This window comes from Malania oleifera, chromosome 6 (genome assembly GCF_029873635.1).
Source record: "Malania oleifera isolate guangnan ecotype guangnan chromosome 6, ASM2987363v1, whole genome shotgun sequence".
NCBI classification, from domain to species: Eukaryota; Viridiplantae; Streptophyta; class Magnoliopsida; order Santalales; family Ximeniaceae; genus Malania; species Malania oleifera.
The window spans coordinates 108,773,726-108,796,035 of NC_080422.1; the positions used below are offsets into that span (position 1 = coordinate 108,773,726).

Sequence of the window (22,310 nt, forward strand, 5' to 3'; positions counted from 1 at the left end):
GGGTGGAAATCCTAGTTGATGATAAGGATAATTTAAGGGACTAAATCTACATGTTTTGGTTTAAAAAACAGGCTATGGATGCCTGGGCATAACTTGCTTTGAGAAGCTTGGTCATCTGTTGATGTACATCTAATGGTGTGGCTTTGAAGTTCAGTTTAAAATGAGTTTCAGTGGGTTATGGATTCCATTGCTGTCACTTATTTTCTTTTTTAAATGGAAATATTTCTCTTTTCTTCTGTTGGAATGTCTAGACTATGGTGGCTGTTTGTTACAACTCTGGGTTCTCACTTATACTTCATTGATTTATTCAGTATGTTTCATTAAGAAAAATTGGGAAAAATCAAGTGTTATTGAATGGCCTGAGATGATATAAATTATTTCCAGTGAAATATTTGAGTGTACACTGCACTTTATTTAATTATTTGTTTATTTATTTTTAAAATTCAGTTGTGTTTTACTGACTGACATTTGTATACATGTATTGGTGCAGCAATCTTGCAATTCCCAGTTGTAAATAAGAAAAAGCCTCCAAGACATGGATATCAACGCACAAAAATTAATAGTAAGGAAATTCAATGACTAACTTGGGAAACATATAGATTTTGCACTCCTTGCTTTGTTTTGCTTTAACTACATGCCTTCTTTATCCCTGTAGATTTAGAGGGATTTTTTTGGGTATGCTTGCATTCTGTAGATTGTAGGATGGATCTTTTTTCTTTATTGATCTATTCTATGGAATATAAGGGTCAGATCAAAATGTCTTGAGATTCGTTGATAATATATCTAAAAAGAGGGGATTTAGGTGTAGTGATTTTGGTTTTAGTATCGAGTATTTTAGCCAAATATTATTTGTTTAGTCTTGTTGTATAACTGTCAGAATTTGAGTTCACGTAGTCTTTTGGGGTTTGAAGTGACGTGTTGTGCTGCTAAACACTAACTATATGTTTTCTATGTAGGAATGGAATGGAATTACATGGAATGGAATCTAATTCACCAGTTGAGCTTTGCATATTCTTCATTCAAATTTTAATTTAATCCATTCCTATCCCGTTTTATTCTGCAATCAAACATGATCTGAGTACAAAGAAACTAGTTGGTGCCTCACCAATGTCTATACTTCCCAAAGAGGCATCATTGCTGATGAGTTTCTTTGGTTTCCCTTCAAATCCCTTGAGTTCCCTTGATTTCCCTTGAGACAATGAGTTCCTCTGCCCTTGATTCTGGCTTCTGGTTTCCCAATTGGAACCCCTTTGGGAAGTGGGACTGACAGAGGTGCAGAATTTTAAATTTTAATAGATTTGGGAAACAGATTGCTACAAAAGAAAGTTGGGATAATTGAAATTTTGACTAAAATTCAGGTGCTTTTGCACAATTAAGCCTGTAATCTATTTCCACTTGAGAAGTTTAGAACAGGTTTGCAGTCACTCCAAAAGTTCAGATATCTCTCTTTATGGCGTAAATGACTTTATGAAACTGTGAGATATAATTAACTGAAATGATTCTTAAACTGCTAACAAAAAGTTGCGTAAGGATGCAAGCGGCACTTAGCTGTGTGCAATCTGAGTGTTTTTTTCTTTGGGTGGAGGGATGGTAATGGAATATTGCCAACCTCTGGTTCTCCTAAGTTGAGATTTCAATATTTCTAGATAACCCAAGATTTTGGATTGAAATTTGTGAAAATCATGCTGTCTTGACGTTTTATTTCTAAGTTGGTAAGAAACTTTGGGATCTATTTAGTTGGGGAAAATAGTTTTCATTTTCCAAAAAATTTATTAAAATATGATTTGAAACATTTTTATGAAATAAATGAACAACAATTAACAGTTTTGGCACTATTTGCCAGTGGAAATAGTTTTATTTTTCATTTATAATTTTTCAAATAATTACAAAAATGCCACCTTGTGTTCCAATTTTCCAAATTTATTTATAGAAAATTTGAAAAAACATCTTTTCATTATTTTTTTAGCTTTATAACTCTTACTCTACATATGGGAGCATGGCATTCAAATCTTGGACTTTAATTCTATGGATTGCGTATAGAGTTTATTGTAAATCTACACAAATCCAAATTCAAGTCTAAAAATCCATGATTCCAAATATTACCTTATATAAATTTTGAAAAATTGGAAAACACGTTTTTTTTTTTTTGTGATTATTTTGAAATCTAAAAAAAAAAATGAGATTTTTTTTTTTTTGCACATTTAAACAAACTCTTTTTTTCCGACTTTTTAATACGAATCTTGAAAAATTAAAAGATATGCTAAAATTTCTATAGTTCTTTGGAAACTAAAAATTGGAAAATGAAAAAATTTTCCAAAACTAAATGGGCCCTTAATGATACCCAAAAAATTTTAACCTTTATTACTTGCTATCGATCACTTCCAGGCTCACTTGCTGGATCTCTAAGAGACGTCCTTAGTTTATAGTTCGTCAAGGTGTAGAGGTAAGAGATACACAACCACTTCAATTCTAGCCGTAGTTAGCACAGAAGAGGTACAATATACAAGACCGGACGATTGAGGGATGTAGCAAAATTGGGTGGGGACAAAGTCACAAAGCAAATTAGGTCTCAAGAGAGGTTTTTTGAATTAGATTGGGTTAGGCTCTTTCTTTTTATTTTTTATTTTTTATTTTCATTTGAGGGCCTCTTCTCCTTCCTCTACTTGTAATTCCTCTCTCTCACTCTCTAAATGTATGTATATTTCTTTCACTATCTTAAAAAAAATATCATTGTCACTGATACTCTTGTAGTTGGAAGCAAAAGTGTAAAATGAAGTAGGTCAAGTCATCAATAAGATCTTCAAGGTTGATTCATTTTGTTTTTAATAATCTAAAAGAAAATACTACACATGATGACACATATTTGATCTATTCATTAAAATTGTTTCCAGTTGGATTAATATTCTAGTGACAACAAAGGTAGATGTTAAAGATGAAGAAACTAAATATTAATGTTAAATAAATCAAAGGTTGGAGAATGATATTCCTATGTACTTCGACATACTTGACATTACAACATATACTTAACTTTTCAGCAGTCAAATGCTTTGAAACTTGAAAGTGATCTTATATGCACTTCTATTCTTTATATTCTTCATTATACACATACCTCCTGCTTTCTTCTTACGTTCTAATTCTTTGATAATTCATTTCTTAATTGTTCAGGGTCCTTGAAAGATTTATTTGGATTTCATGGCCACCTGATATATTGCTTATTTATATTTGTGACTCTTTTTCTGATTGAAGTACACATTTTTAACTCTAGTTAATTTCTATTTGTAGACTCTTTTGATGGGCCCTTGCTTTCTATTCTTTTCATTAATGAAAATTAAATATTTATTTTATCAGAGACTATGAGTTATACAGATGGGACTTATGTCTTGTTCTAAAAATAAATAAATAAATAAGCAATTGAACCTCTTTGAACTTTGCATTGTAGCTTCTACATGGGAGATTCGAAATTTGAACACAGCCACAGGTTCAAGTGCAGCAAGATGTCTTGTGACGCACATGTTAGAGATACCCTCTGGAGGATGGTGTAAATGGAAGAAAAACAAATGCTCAAAGTTTGAAAATACTATACCTTACGCTTTGTTGTGCCAAGTGGCAGGTTTGGTAACATGGACATTTCTTTTTAATATCTCTTTGGAAACTGACTGGCAAAATTTGGTGAACTTGAGAACTTAAAGAGAGTTGATCTTATTCATTTTGATCTGTGAAATGTTCCAATAAAGTTTTTTCTTTTCAGAATTTTTGACACATGTTATGCAGTTGGTTGGGTTCTCCTTGGGCCTTGACTAATTTCAACTGTGCATACATCAATATCTTCTAATTGAAAGTTGCTGATAACCTGGCTCAGAAATTTGAGACCTGAACCTGGGTTAGAACAAATAGGTTTTGTCTGTCAATTTTAGCATTTGGAAGACCAATTTGAGGTTTCTTTGCATGTTGAAGTAATTGTTTTTTTCTTTACTGTTACAAAATGAATTCCAAATGTTAATCTCTGTGTTATGCTAGCTATCTGCTGCACAAGGTTGTAGTAAGGGGTGGTGGGAATTGGATAGAGTCCTAAATTTTGTCCTTTTTTGCCTGCATTGGTTACTCTCAAGACTCAAACCTGTACATTCATGCTTGATAGCCTGAGACCTTTTTTGGCAACTATCTTCAAACATTTATGTGGATGACAACAAGCTTGCCTTCAACTTCTACTAAATGCCAAAGCAACAATTTTTGCCAGCTGAATCCGTATACTGATTAGATGAGAGCTTTACTCAATAAACAGAACACTAAGGGCATTACGGATCCCAGTTACCTTTAGAATGTTCTTTTAGGTTGGGTAAGATATTCATGTGCCGATTTTAATTATGGTTATAATTGACAGGGTTTGGTTTCCTAGTTTAAAGCAAGTGATTTGCATGAAGAAGAGAGAGAGAAAGAAAGAGAGAGAGAAATGTGCGTGGAAACTAAACATTGATGACCATGATGGTATTCCTAACAATGAGAAGAAAATTTCTTCGATAAGCTTTATGAATCCTTATATTTGACTTTTTATATAAACTAATTGAGAGAGAGAGAGAGAAGATAGAGAATGGTTAGTAGAAAGGAATGAAAAATGTGTCTTTAAAATTTAAAGAAGTGGAAAATCAACATAAATTATAGAAGACAAAAATGTCCTCTGAAAAGTAGGCATTGATGGTCATGATGGTATTCCTCACAATGAGAAGAAAATTTCTTCAGTGAAGCAGAATGAGATAAGCTATATGAATCCTTATATTTGACTTTTTATATAAATTAATTTCTAGATTCAGTGTGTTCTATTCGTTCTAAGATCATGAAATGAGTGAAATTTTGTCAGTCTTAAATCCTTTTCAGTTAAATGCATTTTGTTGGCAGTGATGTTATCTTGATTCATGATTGGTCAGGTTTGAAGGAATATATTGGGGCAAATCCAGCACTTAAAGCTGAAACTTCCACCACGATTATCCATTCAAAAATTTCGGACAGTTCTTCTGGTAGTGAATTTGAGGATTCAGAAGTGCAGGATGAGTTCTATGATGCCATTGCTGCTGACTCATCATCCGAAGATGAAGAGAGTGACAACGATGAAGGGGTTAACAATAAGGTCCTCTTTTGTGGTTTTTCTCCCCTGCTTTTGCATTGGAAATTAGATGATACTTTGTTCAAATGAACACAATTAATGAATAGTCACAAACTGTCATACTAAAATCCTCCATAATTTTAGTTTTTTCTTAAAATTTCTCAGGACCAAACAGTGAAGCTGAAGAATGTTTCGTGGGCCATCACAGGCTTGGCTTTAAGACGAACTTCAGGTATTTTTATGATTGCTTCACAATTGAATTAAAGCTATGCATCAACAAGTAATGACACCTATTAACTAATGTCATCAATAGCCATGTATTTCACATGGATCTGCTTTCACCAATTTTTCTGTTCGAACTATAAGTGATTCAGTAAGTGAGTTTGAATCATGGACGTTTTTTGCCAGTGTGGATTTCTTTTTCCTTTTGATAGGAAAAAGAAGTAAACACACTGAGGGCACCAATTCCTTTTGTTTAGGTGGAATAATTGTGTTTAGGATTGTACAGAATGGATTTACTTGTCGTATGATAATCACTGCTAGGATACTAGAATGAATTGTTAGCCATGTGTTAATCTACCGCAGGGCCAGCAATGTATATTATGCTAGTATTTCTCCTTCATGTGGTGCCGCTGCACATGTAGGGGCAGATAAACATACATGGATACACTAAGCGAGGGATAGAAGTAATGAGGTCTCTACCTGAAACATATGGAAAACCAATGATCTGGTACTGGCTTGATCAATATATTCTTGAGAAATGAAAGGAAAGGTGATCGAAGAGGAGGAACCAGACGAGGGAGAAGGCAAAATGAGAACTTTGAGAAGTGCCTAATGTATTCCTAACAACATGTTATTATATTTTTGTGAGAGACGTTATGAATGGACAAAATTCTGCAAAAATAAAAAAGTATTGTCTGTAAACACGGATATCCAGTTGGTTGACTTGGAATGTCAACTAACCTCTTCCTCTTTTCACTAAAGTAATTCAAATCTCATTGTGTTTATTTTTAGCCAAACCAATGCAACACTAGTTATTATTGTCAAATTTTCTTGCAATTATTATATTTGTTAGGACAGTCATCAGTCCCACAGCACTCTTGCTATTGATCGGGTTGACTTTAAGATCAAGGTTGTTGGAATTTAGTTCATTTGAGGACACATTGTTTGAATATACCATAAATGTATGTAAAGTATACATTTCATAAGTTCTATTTGTACTAATAGCAAAGTCTTAAGAGGAGAAAGTTGAATTCTTGTCTGTTTACCTTTTTCCCTGCTATAATTATGCACTAAGTACTAGGTTATGCTGGATGCAGCACGTGACACAAATAAGGAACTAGATGCAAATGTACCACCTGTGCCTATTGATTCAAGCCAGTTTAGCGGCTCCATGCGCCAAGGAAATGATGAGACTGACACAAACTGTTGGACATCTCCTAGTGGTAACGGATTCATGATTAGAGGAAAGACATACCTAAAGGATCATTCTAAGGTAGGTTTATAATTTTCTCCCTAATGATTTATTGATGTTTCATGGATTATCTTAATTTATTTATTTTTTCCTGTATTGTGCCTGACCATGGTGCATTGAATATCGGTATGATAGTCTCTCCAGTGATTAATATTGAGTCATCGACAGTCGTTTCTTTGATTGACTCCAAAAAACCAGGCTGAACTGATGTTTGGTCTTTACTGTTTTTCTTACTAACCAATTTGAATTTATTTTAGCACCTCCTCTTAGAGTAAATAAATTGGTTAAACCTGTTTTTTGTTACCTTATTATTGTGGTGGATGAGAGCTACCATTTTGGGTTTCTGGGTCATTGCATACTTTTCTCATTAAACATAATTGATTTTACTTGTAGTGGCAAATAGGATTTATTCAATTCTTCCACTAGAAAAAAGCTTGACTTTCTTTTATAAAAAAGATGTTTGATGACCCAAAATTATCATCAGTACTAAAAGCATCAATTAATTAGGAAAAAAGAAGGATTCAGCACCAAACAGAGTTGGCTATTGTGGAGGCCAATAAGAGAGAAAGTCTGCAGAGGCTCATTATGGGGCAGAGTGGGGGGGGGGGGGGTTCCAGAAGGCTGACATTGAGGCCCAGCAAACTACACAGATATATATAAGTGGTGGAGAGGCCTGTTTAATGTACTGTTGTCTCAGTTCTTGTATCATGGAAATTTCGCAGGCAGGAGAGACAAATGATTGTGACTCGTTGAGTGCTTCTTCTCTGGTGCAGGAAAGGCTGATGACTGTTGATTCGGCTGATGACAGGTTGGTGTTCGAGATAGTTAGGGATTAAACATAAGGGGGGAATGGCTGGGGGGAAGCCTCTGGTTGAGAGAAAGTCTGCTACATCCGTGGTTTATATTCCCAGGCAGAAGGGACTTATGTTGATAGACAAAATGGTTCTGACCTGCACAGAAGTTTTTGAACAGTAATAGTGGTGACTATTTTTTTTTCTGAGGAATTTCCAAATAGGTGAAAGTTAGACTCAACAAAGAAGGATAGTAACGAAAATCTTATTAAGGATAAAAAGAAGGGTAGACGCATCTGATGTGAGTGTGTGTCAGATAGAGATTTTGTTTTTGATGGAGGCTTGCTTTTAGATGTGATTCCCAATCAATTTAGTTTGTATCTTATTTACTGGGGTGATATTTCTTATGTGCCTCCATCGCTGTTGGACAGTTTAGATCTTGTTCCTATATTTGGGAATGGTGGAACTGGCAAGGAGAAGCAGGTGAAAGAGCAGACTGAGGCTGGTATTTTTGCCCATTCCTATTTCTTGTGTGGGGGAGTATAATAGGAAGGACTTAGTAGCACAACTTATCCAATCTGGCAGGCAAAGAAGCTCCCAAATGAACTACCATCAACAGAAAAAATGAAATGGGACCAAATAAAGTACCATCAAAATCTTTTGGATAAAATGGGACTGTGGATGGCTAATTATGGAGTGAATGAAGTTCTGATTGGATGGAGATAAAAATAAATCAACTAAAGTTCAGTGGGAATTAGCAAGGCTTCAAAGTTATATTAATTATGAAGGGAAGGGGTTTCTTAATTAGGGTTTGTTTTGGTTTTTTATATTTGTATTTTTATTTATTTTTTCTAGGTTTTTTATTTCTATCATTTTTTCTCATTTCAGTTTTGAGGATCTCTTGTCCTCCCTTTGCTTGTAAATTTCTCTATTCTATTTCAAAATATATGTATTTTATTAATAAAAAAAAGAGGAATTGTTGTGCTGACACACTGTGCTACTTGGATAAACACATTGTGTAATTTGGTTGCCTAAAGCGGGTAGAGGGCTGGCCTTGGGTCAAAAGTAAGGTTACTCCTTTGTGACTGGTTGGTCATGGGTTTGAGTCCAAGCAAACAGCCTCTCCGCATAAAGCAGGGGTCAGGCTGTGTACGCTGATGACCCTCCCTCTACCCTTGCAAAGCGCAGAGCCTTGTGGCCCGGGGATGCCCCATTTTTTTGGTTGCCTAAGGCGGGTAGAGATGTTCTTAATTCACCAATTGGTTGCGAGTATATCTGTAGCTGATTCACAGATTTTAGAGCTGAGTATAGGCATTCTTGTAGTATAACTAGCTATTTGTTTGAAGTTGTTGAGGTCTCAAAACATTGGGAATCAGAAGCATGTCTCATGAGCTTGAGCATTCTGCATAGTGCTGTATATTTCCAGTTTATTTTAGCATACACATTCTGAAGTAAATGTGTCATTTGCAAGCATGCATAAGTTTACAGAGGCTTTTGAGATATCTTTTCATTATTGCCAAATTGTGATCTTATTTAATCTGAATTCAGTGATGTTTTGTTTGAGTTGCACATTCATTCCTGTTTTTGAACAATTCATTGTCACCATACAACACTTGTGAGCTTTCATGCAGAAGCAGCCTCTCTCCATTTGCAGAGGTAAGGCAGCATGCATGGCATCTGATCCTCCCATACCCAGCTTTGGCAGGTGCCTCAGGCACTGGGCTGTCCTCCTTGGTTTCTCTGGTGTCAATCTCCAACTTCTGCATACATGACATTTTTTTGGTTCTTTGTGAAATATCGTGGTTTACAAAGTGTGGGATGTCAGCATTTAAGGCCACAAATTTTTTTTTTCAATAAAAAAGAACTAGTTTCCTTTAAAGAAAAGAATACAAAAAGTAGACGGTGAGGAATCCTCCAAAAAAAAAAAAAATTGAAGAAATTTAAATTTTAAATTTTCCTATGTAACCTGTTTCCAGGTAATGGGAGGAGATCCCTTTCTCAAGCTCATAGCAGTTGATTGGTTTAAGGTTGAAAAGTGCACAGAGAGGATTGCACTGCATCCAAAGTGTCTTGTTCAGGTATGATGAAAGATGCATTCGTCCTTGTTGTTTATACCATGTGATAATTAGCTGCAGGGTACAAAATGAACCCCATACCTGCCATTTTTGCAGAAACCTATATCAACTCCTAAGTCCAATTTTTTTGCAGATGCTGTAGTTTTGATTGACGGTGTGCAATGTTATGTAAAGTTTAAATTTGACAATATAATATGCAAGCAATCCCAAGATCCATTTTTATATGATCTAAGGTGGCTATCCTCTTACTAATTGTTTGATGCTAAAGGAATTGAGGGCTAAGTTTTTCAGTTACTCTATGATTTGAGCTATTTGAAATTAGAGTTTAGTTCAATTGGCTTAAAACCTTGATTTCATCTTTCTTCCCTTGCAAACCTTCTCAAGCATTTTCCCAAGATAGTGGAAATAAGGGTTTCATGTTGCCTAATACACTGGAAAATTGATAGGATAAATAAAAAAGAAATATGTGAACCGTCCTTTGTAAGGCCGCCACTGGAGCTCCAGTGATGCTTTAATTGATTCTCTGATTAACACAGTTAATGATAATGATAAATTCTATACCTTCTACTTTACTATTCCTGTTTACATCTGTTGCTAAAGGACTGAAGGTGCCATCACTTCCCTCCTATACTCCCAATACTGAAAAAGTTTTGCCTACTTGTCTCTTGTTATGACAGTGAGAGGCAGTTAAGAGTATTTTAACTGCCATGGCCAGGTCCTCAGTGAAGGATGCTGAATCCACATCTTGCATGGTCCTATTGATGGCTCATGCAAATTAATTGGTTCATATTTACAAGAGAGAAATTAAGGAAATATTTGGGGTTATTTAACATATTTTATGTATTTGAATAATTATGTTTCAGCCAATTACATAATTTAGTTTAATTAGTTGTTGTAAGTTACTCATCAAGGTTACTGGCTATGTAGTGAGTAAATCTTATATTTTGAAGTAGCCATTGTAGTGTGGATTGTTCACTTCGTTATAGCAAATTATTGCTTGCTTTACTGTACTGTATTGCTGTTTATTTTACCATAGCAACGAACTCGTATAACTAGTATTAGTCATGTGATCCTTTAAATGTCTCTTTGATTATCCCTTTTACTTGATAGTTTTGATGGGTTTTATTGATGGATTGTGTTCCTCGTTTATACATGTCGCTGGTCCCTCTCCCTCTTTCTCTCCCTTCATCTTCTGTTTCTTCTTGTTTCTCTCTTTTTCCTCTAGTCTGGTGTTTCTTGTCCTTTCTTTAATTCTCTTTACTTGCAAAACCATCTCATCACCTTCATCAAGGTTTTATGGCCATCTTGCATCTCATGTATTTACTGTGAATTATCATTAATTTTGTCAGTATCTTCATATCTTTATGCTCTCACCTAATCTTGTTGCTTGTCTAGTTATTTTAATATATGAAATAACTACAACCTTTGGTGCATCTTGCAAATTTCTTGACAATAATCAGAATATGTTTGAAACCAATGTGAAGGATGTTTTCATGCTCAGTAAACAATGTGTTCTTTAAAAGGAATTTGAGCTTCTTGTACTAATATTTTCATTATTTGAGAAGTTGTTTCTTTGTCTTACTGTTCCTTTTGCTATTTCAGTCAGAAGCTGGGAAGAAACTTCCATTTATCCTGGTCTTTAATCTTGAGGTATGTATAAGAATGTCCTTCAGTCTCTGTCCTTACAACATATATTTAATAAAAGCAGTTCTATTTTTGTGCTTGGGTTTATATTTCTGTGATAAGCATGAAAGATAGTTGAGGGAATTCTGTGATAATATATTTATTGTAGTTCCTCAATAATATGCCTGTTTAGAGTTTCAAAGTGGTGTACATTTAGCTTTTTGTGTATACTGTCCGTGGGCACATGGAAACTGGTGGTGTATTGTGACTGTAATTATAGATAATTTAAATAGAATTGTTACTGAATATTAAGTTGTATGTAAGGATCATAAATGGGAAGAACACAATAAGGAGCTTTTAGGGAACACTGGTGGAAGTTAGTTCATTGTTTTAAAAAATGTTCTCAAGCACATGGTACAATCATGGTTAAATAAATTTAAAGAGTGTTTTTGAAATAAAAAAATAACAGACAAACATGGGGAATCCCCTTTCTAATAGTAATTTTTTTATGGAAAGAATAAAAAATAGAGAAAAAAAGTAAAAAAGCTGGAGAACAAAGTGTCCAACAAATGGAAACTGAAAAAAAAAAATGCAGAAAAGCTGCCTCTAATCGCTTTGAAAATTAATTAACGAAACACTTCTAAAAATCCTAGAAGCTAAAGCCCAAAGCGAAGCAAGAAATAACCACTCTATCCACAACTATGTAGGTGTAATTTGATCTTTAAATATTCTAGCATGCTCTTCTTTTCACAAAATCTAAAGAATAGCTAACCAAGCACAGCACCGCAGCACCTTCCCTTTGTTGCTCTTGCTGAAACCCCAAATCCCCATGTTAGAGAACCACTTTACCTTAAAACTTAAGCTGTTAGGTTGTGGGCCCACAATGTATATCAAGCCTTAACTCTCCCCGCACTTGCAGCCCAACAGCATGTGGAGAGAGAAGCAAACAATAAACAACAATCATTATAGGAAAGAAGATAATTATTGTCAAAAAAACAATAAACGCAGGCAACAAGACTAAAACCAAAGACCTCCTGGCAACCTGGCTCTGATAGCATGTTAGAATACCACTTTATCTTAAAGCTTAAGTTGTTAGGTAGTGGGCCTACAATGTAATCAAGCCTTTACATCCAAAACTTCATCCTCAAAAGAATCACTTAAAGTGCAAGAGGACAACATCACCTCTCCAGGAAAGGTAAAAAGCTTACACAAAAGCTGTGTAACCACCTGAAAATGGATATGATTTGTGAAATTGAAGTTCTTCTCTAACCATAGCCCATTCTGTTCTATCTTTAGAATTATTCCTTATTGATTCCTCACACTAAATTTGGCAGGTAGGGCATCTCTGATTCGTTTTTGGAAAGACCCTTGGTTGGGGAATGGTGTCTTATCCATATTTTTTCCTAGTCTCTTCTGTTTGAGATCAGGGCAATAGTGTTTCTTTCTTTTCTAGTGATTCAGATAGTCTTTTGGCTTCTTCAGATTTTCATTTGAAGGCGACCTCTTAAAGATAGAGAGTTGGTTGTGCTGCCCTCCTTGTTGAGTTTATTGAATAACTGACATATTTCTTCAGGGAGTGATGTTCGTTCTTGGTCCTTGGGTCATTCAAGGGTTTATTCTTGTAAATCATATTTTCAGTGCTTGACCATAGTTACCGGAAAATGTTAACACCCTAGCTAACCACATATTGTTACAAATGTTGCAATATGTGGTACATTTTTGTTCCAGAGCGCTAAATCTAACAATCCAAAGTTTTAGTTCAATAATTTCACACTACATAACTTTTTATTTGGTAAAAATGGGGAATCATCACATTTTAATTCTATCTCTGTAATTAATCTATTCCACAACAAAAAATCTCCTTTAGATTTAGAAACATCTCAACATCCTCTCCAAAATATACTAGTGTCGTTAAAATTTTTTCACCAATATATCTAATTATGTATACCCCTAACATTCCACATTTTGGAGCATTTGCAGTACCACGATCCCATTCTCGCTTGTCACAGGCTGAACACTTCACACCTTGTGAAGGGCTGTGCTGTACTAGCTAAAGAACTCTTGCATAACTAGTTAGGCGAAGTATACCGCAGTTTACCACAAGAACACATTCACAACAGTCGAATGCAAAGTACCCAAAGTAAGCAATTGACAAGCACGCTGTAAACATTGAAGCAATGTAATTCATTAACACCACCTCCGTAGGCAATGTGTGTTTAGCAAGGGAGGCAAGTAGGCTAAACACACTTACAAAAGCTAGTGAATTTTACAATGATGGATGAACACTCACCCTCCCCTAAAGAGCTTATGCTATTTTAGCTCTAATACTAGGAAACATCAAACTGAACGAGTTATACTACCACTTTACACTAAGGCACAAACATACTCATAATATAAAACCTATACTACTATTTGTATGATGGTTAGACATCTCATGCTCACAAGTCAAGTGTTCACAAGCAAGCATAATGCCTTGAACAAACTTGGCTCATGACATTGTTCCACGAACCAAAATGTTCCACATTCTAGGTAATATTTCTTTACCCATTCGAATTAGACTTGTCCTTCTCTATTATTTGGAAGGTTAAATTACCTCACAAAATTAAGGCTTTTATTTGGTTGGTTGTGCGTATAATCAATACTAATAACTTGTTGCAGATTAAGAGATCGCTGAAGTCACTTTCTATAGATGTTTATGTGCTTTGTTATAATAATTCAGAGACTGCATCGTTTTATTTTATTTTATTTTATTGCATTACGATTTCTCATGGAAAATATGGAACAAGTTATTTGGAGTTTTGGGAGAAAGTTGGGTCTGTCCAGAGTTGTTGGAGGAATTTTTGGATATTTCATTTGTGGGTTTTGGTAGGAGGAAGGATAGGGCTACGTTATGGAAATGTAGTTTCTTTGCAGCTCTGTGGGGGTTATTGTTGGAGCATAATGCACAGATATTTTTGGGGAAGAATTCGAATTGGTTGTCGGTCTGGGAAAAGATTCATTATTTAGCATCATTGTGATGTTTTGGGTTTGGGTATTTCAATGGTGTGAGTTTTCTGGAAGTTCAGCGAGATTGAGTAATCTTCTGGTCTGATTTTGGGAGTTTTGGTTTAATTTGTTCCCTATTCTTTCTTTTGTTATTCTTAGGGTTTCCTTCTGGTTTGTTCCAGATCTTATCGGGATATCTCTCCTTCATTTAAACTCTTAATTTATTAATGAAATCTCTTATTTTTTATAATAATAATAATGTTACTTTAACTGGCTATTCTTATGCTTGACAAGGATGGACAAATGTCCTTGCAATATTGTTTGTGAATGGTCATGAAAAATATTATCAGTTATATCAATTTATGAGAGAGATTCTATCTTCATTATTATTATATTGTTACATCATTCTCAAAAGAAATTGTATCTTCATTGAACTTTTTCAGGTTCCAGCAAAACCAAACTACAGTTTGGTTCTCTACTATGCTGCAGACAGGCCCATAAACCAAAATTCGTCATTGGGTAAATTCGTGGATGGGAATGACATTTATCGGGATTCAAGGTTCAAACTAATTCCAAGTATAGTTCAGGTATGATATATTCGATGGTGACAACTAATGAAAGCTTAATGGTTTTCCAGTGGTATTTCTGGTAAATGTTTTTCACTGGGTGCAGGGATACTGGATGGTAAAGCGTGCAGTTGGAACAAAAGCTTGTCTGCTCGGGAAAGCAGTAACCTGCAAGTATCTAAGACAAGACAACTTTCTGGAGGTTATACAGTTCTGCAATCTGCTATTATGAACCCTATATTAGGCATTGTGATTATCTTGAAATAGAATCTTACATTGTAATCACAAAGGTAATGTTTGGGGGCATGAATTTTGGGCTTTGGATTTGGATTTGGGTAGTTTTGGACAAAATTCAATACAATTTTGTATTACATTTTATCCAAATCCATACAAATCCAAACCAAAGGCCTCTCCCAAACATAGGGTGAAAGTCCAAGTTGTCCAACTATAACATTTCATCAAGTGATCAAAGCTATACGCCAACAGTTAAAGCTTGTCCCATGATGAAGTTAGGTTGGGTTTGTAAAGCAACTAACAAAGCCACATTTTTTTCTTATCTCTTGAGCCTACTTGCTTAAAGAGCAACCTCACACTGATCCGCTTAATCTAGAATGTTGATAGTCTAGTGGAGTTGTAAGCAGAAGTTTTTGAATTCTATTGAATTAATTTTCATATGTACATCCCAATCTTATATAATACAATTTCCTATTCTAAACAAGGAAATAATCTCCTTACCGAATAATATCAAATCCCCCACATTTACCCACTTTCCTAATTTGTTAATTATTTACAGTGATACTTGGGATTTTAACATTTCCCCTCAAGTTGGATCATAAATATTAATCATCTCCAACTTGCTAATGAGATCATCAAAGTTCTGTTGTCCCAACCCTTTAGTGAAAATATCTGCAGTTTGTTCCTTGGTAGGTACATGAGTCATACAGATAATTGCTTCTTCGATTTTCTCTTTGATAAAGTGTCTGTCCTCTTCCACATGTTTAGTCCTGTCATGTTGAACTGGATTGAGAGAGATGCTGATAGCTACCTTATTGTCACAATAGAGTTTGATAGGAAATTTCACCGGGACCTGTAACTCTTTCAAGAGTTTTCGTAAACACAGTCTTTCACATATCCCTTGAGCAACTGCCCTGAATTCAGCTTCAGCACTACTATGAGCCACCACATTCTGTTTTTTGCTTTTCCAAGTTACCAGATTTCCCCAGACGAATGTGCAATAACCTGTGGTGGACCTTCTATCTTCCACTGATCCTGCCCAATCTGCATCGATAAAGATCTCTACATCCTTGCTTTCACATTTCTTAAAGAAGAGTCCTCTTCCCAGGGATCCCTTGAGATATCGAAGGATCTTGTACACGACATCTAATTGGGCCTCTTTTGGTGAATGCATGTGTTGGCTTACTACACTGACTGCAAATGCAATATCTGGTCTAGTATGTGATAGGTAGATTAGCTTGCCAACCAACCTCTGATACCTTTCCTTTTCAACTGGTATTCCACAGTCTTCAACCCTCTTTACCACTTCAATCGGGGTTTCCCTAGGTTTGCATCCAAGCATGCCAGTTTCAATTAGGAGATCAGTAACATACTTTCACTGAGAAACACTAATTCCCTTTCTCGTTCTCGCCACTTCCATGCCCAAAAAATACCGCATTTGTGCCAAGTCTTTAACTTCAAATTCAGCAGCCAAAACTTTCTTCAATCTCTCCATCTCTACTATATCATCACCAGTAAGAATTATGTCATCAACATACACTATTAGAATTGTTTTCTTACCTCTTTCAGACTGCTGGAAGAATAGGGTATGATCTGATTGCCCTTGTTGATAACCTTGATTCTTTATTATTTTTGCAAATCTGTCAAACCATGCTTTGGGAGATTGTTCGAGTCCATACAAGGACTTCTTGAGTTTACACACTCTGTTTTCTTCACCTTTCCCACTGAATCCTGGTGGTATAGTCATGTATACTTCTTCTTCTAACTCGCCATTTAAAAAAGCATTTTTAATATCAAGTTGTTGTAGTGGCCAATCTAAATTGGCTGCCAAGGATAAGAGGACCCGTACTGTATTTAAGTTTGCCACTGGTGCAAATGTCTCTATATAGTCAATGTTGTAAGTCTGTGTAAATCCTTTTGCAACAAGTCTGACTTTATATCTTTCAACTGTCCCATCAGATTTATATTTCACTGTGAAGACCATTTACAACCGACTGGCTTTTTCCCTCTCGGCAAATTTATCAACTCCCAAGTTCCATTTTTTTCTAGGGCCCGCATTTCTTCCATGACTGCCTCTCTCCATTTAGGTATTTCTAGAGCTTCCTGAATGTTCTTTGGTACTCTCATCCTGTCAAGATTAGAGATAAAAGCACGAAATCCTGTAGAAAAGATTTTATAAGACATATATTTAGACCAGGGGTATTGAGTACATGACCTGGTTTGTTTTCTGATTGCAATAGGTAAATTGATATCATCAGGTACAGGATTATCAGAAGAAAGCTCAATTACAAGATCACGATTAGGCATGGACTCATGGTTATTTGGAGCCATCACCGGTTCTGACGCTCTTGGTGCCTCAGGTATGTGATTCTCCCTATTCTTTGTGTTCGGCTTTCTTGAGTAAACAAGTATGTCTGCGTTGTTTTGCTTTCCTGTATCTCCCCCTGAGGTTAAGTGTTCTGTTGTGTTTGGCAGGTCAGGAATTGATGCAATGGAAGGCTCGATAGATGGGTCAGGGAATGAAGCAACGGAAGGCTCAATAGGTGGTACGGGTTCAGATGACACAGATTCAATAGTAAAGAGGTCAAAGAACCGATCTTCACTCCATGTCTCCCCCTGAAGAGAGGGCTTTGGGAAATAAGGAGTTGTTTCAAAGAAAGTAATGTCAAGACTAACAAACAGCCTTTTGGAGACTGGATCATAGCATTTGTAGCCTTTCTGAGTAGGGGAATAACCAAGGAAGACACATTTAACGGCTTGTGGATCCAATTTATCCCAGTTTTGTGCATGAACATAAACAAACGTAGTACAACCAAAGATTTTCAGCAGGAGATTGGATGGAAGCCGAGAGGTAGGAAAGTGTTCTTGGAATTTCTGAAGAGGAGTGACAAAGGAAAGTACTCGACTCGGCATTCGTTTAATGAGATGTGTGGCTGTTAAGATGGCATTGCCCCAAAAATAGTTTTTCATGTTGGTAGTGAACATTAACGCCCGAGCTACTTCAAGTATATGTCTATTTTTCCGACCAGCCACCCCATTTTGTTGAGGGGTATCCACACAAGAACTCTGATGAACAATCCCATTTTCTTGAAGATAAGTTTCCAGAATAGTATTAAAGTATTCCGTACCATTATCAGTACGTAAAATTTGAATATTAGTCTGGAATTGTGTATGAATCATGGAATGAAAACTGATAAAAATGGAGCGGACTTCAGTTTTGTCTTTCAGCAAGTTAACCCAACAAAGACGAGTATGGTCATCAATAAACGTAACGAACCATTTTGTATTTGTGCGATTGAGTGAACGTGAGGGACCCCACAAATCACTATGAATCATAGTAAATGGGCGAGATGGTTTGTATATGGATGATGGGAAATAAGTACGACGGTGTTTTGCAAGCTCACACACTTCACATTGAAACTCAGGAGACTTTTTATTTGAACAAATAGACGGAAACAAACGTTTTAAATATTGGAAATTGGGATAAGTCATTCTTGCATGCCATAACAAAAGTTCACTATCTCTGGAAATAGATACAAAATCACAAATTGCAGTATTTTATAGTTCGCTCAAGCTTGCCTCCTCAAAGTAGTAAAGTCCCTCATGCGTCTTAGCAGTGCCAATCGTCTTCCCTGATGATAGATCCTGAAAAACACAATGAGATGAAACAAATTTAGCAGAACAATTCGAGTCTTTTGTTAATTGACTGATGGATAATAGATTGCAAGACAGCTTGGGAACATGTAGGACTGATTGTAAAGTGATCGAGTCAGACATGCGAATACTTCCTTTACCAGCAACTGGTGAGAGAGAGTCATCTACAATTTTTACTCTCAAATTCCCAACATATGGTGAGTAGGATGAAAAACATTGATAAGAACCAGTCATATGATTAGATGCGCCCGAGTCAATTATCCGTGGAGATTTGTAATAGGATGTAGTATTTAAAGTTGACAGATAATTACCTCGGTGAGCTAGGGAACCAGAAGAAGACTGACCCAATGTTTGAATTGACGAAATCATTTTATACAGCTGGTCTAACTATTTAGGACTAAATGCACTACTTGAAGAGTTATTGATTTTTTCTCCTTGTAATTTTTCAGTTGACCTGTCAGTGCTAGTCTGGTACCCACGATTTTTTTGGTATTGTCTCGACTTCCAATCTTCCGGTTTTCCATGAATCTCCTAGCAAGTATCTTTTGAATGCCCTTTTTTTCGGCAATGTTCGCCCCATAATTTACCTTTTTGTGGTCGTTGGCTGGATCCCCGTGGGCCTTTTGATACAATGGCCGAGACATCAGGCCCATTAGTATGCCCATTTAGATTTGGGGCGGATACGGGTAGGTCCAACCTGACAGGATCATTTTGGGGCCTCAGCATTACACGCCTCCTGCTTTCCTCCCTCCTAACCTCTACGAATACCTCTCGGGTTAAAGGAAGAGGTCGTTGGCTAAGGATGCGTCCCCTCACCTCGTCCAGATCTCGGTTCAGGCCGACAAGAAACTCGAAGACCCTTTCGTTCTTGAGCCTCCTTCGGTATCGTGTGCTGTCACCGGAGCACTCCCACTCCTCGTCGGTGCTTAAGTCGAGTTCCTACCAGAGATGGGTCATCTCCTTGAAGTACTCAGTAACGCCTCTCTCACCTTGCCTCATCTGCCACAATCGGGTCTTGATTTCGAAGATTTGCGAGTAACTCTCGACGTCGGAATATGTCTCACGAACAGCGTCCCAAACGTCCTTCGTCGTTTGCAAGAACAGGTAGATTTTCCCGAGTGATGGCTGCATCGAGTTGACGAGCCAGGCGATGGCCATGGAGTTTTCGGACCTCCATTTTTGCAAGGCAACAACATCGGTAGAGTCTGGTTTCCTCCGTTCGCCGGTAAGATAGCCTAGCCTCCATTTTCCTTCAATCACCAATTTTATGGATTTAGCCCACTCACAGAAATTTTTTCTATTTAATTTCTACACTGAGAGTGGAAAGGATATGTTGTCAAGCCCATTTGAACCCCCAACAGATGTGGCCTCTAAGTCGCTGTCAATATTTGCAGAAGAGGTCGACCCTCTGCTGTTGATGGTGCCGCTGGCCATAGTTAGCTAAGGTTGAGAAACCCTAACTCTGATACCATGTAAGCGGAAGTTTTTAAATTCTATTGAATTAATTTTCATATGTACATCCCAATCTTATATAATACAATTCCCTATTCTAAACATGGAAATAATCTCCTTACCGAATAATATCAAATCCCCCACATTTACTCACTTTCCTAATTTGCTAATTATTTACAATGATACTTGGGATTTTAACAGGAGTGACTTCAGGAATATCTATTTTTTCGTCCTGAAACTCCATTTTGTTGTGGAGTGCCGACATAAGATGATTGATGGATCGTACCAGAATTAGTCATATAGATATTGAATTGGGTACTGAAGTACTCCTTAGCATTATCACTATGAAGTATCTCGACTAGTGTATCAAAGTGGGTCTTATTTGAAAATAGAAGGCACGAAAGATATTAAACAATTTAGAACGATCCTTCATTAAACCAAGGTTGTTAGAATCAGGATCCTACATAGGATCGTTCGAAGGGTCCGCAGGATTGGATCGTGGATTTTAAGATTTTACTTACAATGTAAAACAAATTAAAATCTTATATATTTGCCATTTTATGAGAGCTCTCAATAAAATAGTCCCAAAATATTGGAGTGAGTTTAAGAAATTAAAACAAATTTCAGGAATGTAGCTAGCATGCTAGCTAGCACCTAGCAGGGTTTTCCTTCAACAATTTGACCCTAAAAGAAAATCTAAATAGTCTGAAATGCAAAGTGTTCTTCAAAAGGCAGACTGTTGCTAGCTTATTTATTTAATAATTGTAATTAATAAGAAAAACAAAACGAAGAAGAAGAAGCAAGCAAGCAAAGGGAAAGCGAAGGAAGAAGAAGAAGAGCGTAGAGGCAAGCAAAGGGAAGAAGAAGAAGAAGAAGGAGCAAGCAAGAAAAGGGGGAAGCAAGCAAAGGGAGATCGAGTCGAGTAGAAGAAGAAGAAGAAGCAAGCAAGCAAAGGGCGAGCAAGTCGAGTCAGAATGCGTTTGTTGATGCGCTCTTCTGACTTGGATTGAACAAATCCATATTGCATATCCTAAACATATTGCATTGCACGAGTAGGATTAGTAGGATCTCAATCCTAAGATCCTAACGATCTAGATAGGGTCCTACTTGATTAAGATTCTAGTTAAGATCTAGATCGATTAGGCAAGTCTAGATCAGAGGATCATAAGATCCAAATTAGGATTTTGATAACCATGCTAATTACAACCAAGTCATCTTAGAATAGTCATTGACAAATGTAACAAAGTATTGAAACACCAATTTCAATGTGACATGACTAGGACCCCAAACATCATAATGGATGAGCACGAAAGGACTAGCCACCCCGTTTGTTTACCAGGAAGCAAAGGTAATAAGATGATGTTTTCACAACTGAAAAGATTCACACTCAAGACTAGACACAGAACTAAAGATAGGAACTGGTTGTTTCAATTTGTCCAAGGATAGGTGATCAAGGCAATAATGGATTAACTAACATAAGATTTTGAACAAGGACTTGGGAATGTACAAAAGAGAAGAAAGAGAGATGGACGGAGTAGGATTTATTGTTCCTATTCCTTCACTATAGTAGTAGATCCATTAGCAAGGGTAACTTAAGGTAGATTTTTAGGATATCTGGAGCACAGAAAAGAGGTTGGTTACATTTGTCACATGGTCAATAGCGGCAGAGTCAATAATTCAAGAGCTAGAAGGAGAGATACCAAATGACATACATATTGTAGGATTACCCTTCTGAGTAGAAGATGCAATGTGATGAGATCAATGCTTTGAAAGGCTCAATCGAAGCACACCTTAAGGCGATCCTCGACGCAAGGCATGCCTAGAATGCATTAAGGCTCTATCTAAAACACAAAATCCCAAAAAGGCTAATGCATTATATGCTGAGATTTACGCATTTGTATAAAAGGCAGACCTTTTGTTGTTGATGCTCATGCATTTTGGGTGTGTGATTTTCAAGGTAGATTTAGCTAGAAAATTTTAACTCAATGTTTATATAAAAGGAATGTCATAATATGAGTTGATTTCTAAACTCTTGAACCCCCACCTTTCCAAAATAATTGAGAATTGTACCTTAGGTCTTGAAAAAAAACTTGGATAGCTTATCCCTTGTCGCCATGATTTATATAATGAATTTAAGTGAGCAATTTTTGAATGGCTAACAAGTAGTTTGCAAATAATATTTGATTTTTGTTATATTATATTTTTTTTACATATTTTTATCTAAAAATAAAATTCTCAAAAGGCTTACACCCCAATGCATTAAGGCTTATGCCTTGCCTCTTCTTAAGCCTTTTGCCTTTTAAAACATTGGATAAGATGCTTGTTGGGATGCTTGATACTGCAGGAACCTTGAATACA

General features: G+C 36.3%; 1 protein-coding gene and 1 long non-coding RNA gene across 4 annotated transcripts in view; both read left to right on the top strand.

The window, feature by feature from the left end:
* LOC131157912 (protein ENHANCED DISEASE RESISTANCE 2-like) overlaps positions 1–22,310 on the top strand; it is a 55,047-nt gene that overhangs the window by 30,298 nt on the left and 2,439 nt on the right. For 2 of the 3 annotated variants that reach the window (XM_058112374.1, XM_058112375.1), the window contains exons 12-20: positions 491–562; positions 3,440–3,610; positions 4,923–5,122; positions 5,264–5,330; positions 6,418–6,593; positions 9,340–9,441; positions 11,041–11,088; positions 14,490–14,633; positions 14,719–14,814. In XM_058112374.1, the coding sequence (XP_057968357.1) occupies positions 491–562; positions 3,440–3,610; positions 4,923–5,122; positions 5,264–5,330; positions 6,418–6,593; positions 9,340–9,441; positions 11,041–11,088; positions 14,490–14,633; positions 14,719–14,814 (1,076 nt within the window). The remainder of the gene's footprint in view (positions 1–490; positions 563–3,439; positions 3,611–4,922; positions 5,123–5,263; positions 5,331–6,417; positions 6,594–9,339; positions 9,442–11,040; positions 11,089–14,489; positions 14,634–14,718; positions 14,815–22,310) is intronic. The other variant, XM_058112376.1, reaches the window with a different exon arrangement.
* Positions 17,085–20,807, top strand: LOC131157913 (uncharacterized). Its single transcript, XR_009137349.1, has 2 exons — positions 17,085–17,206; positions 17,322–20,807. It is a non-coding gene; the product is annotated as an uncharacterized LOC131157913 (long non-coding RNA).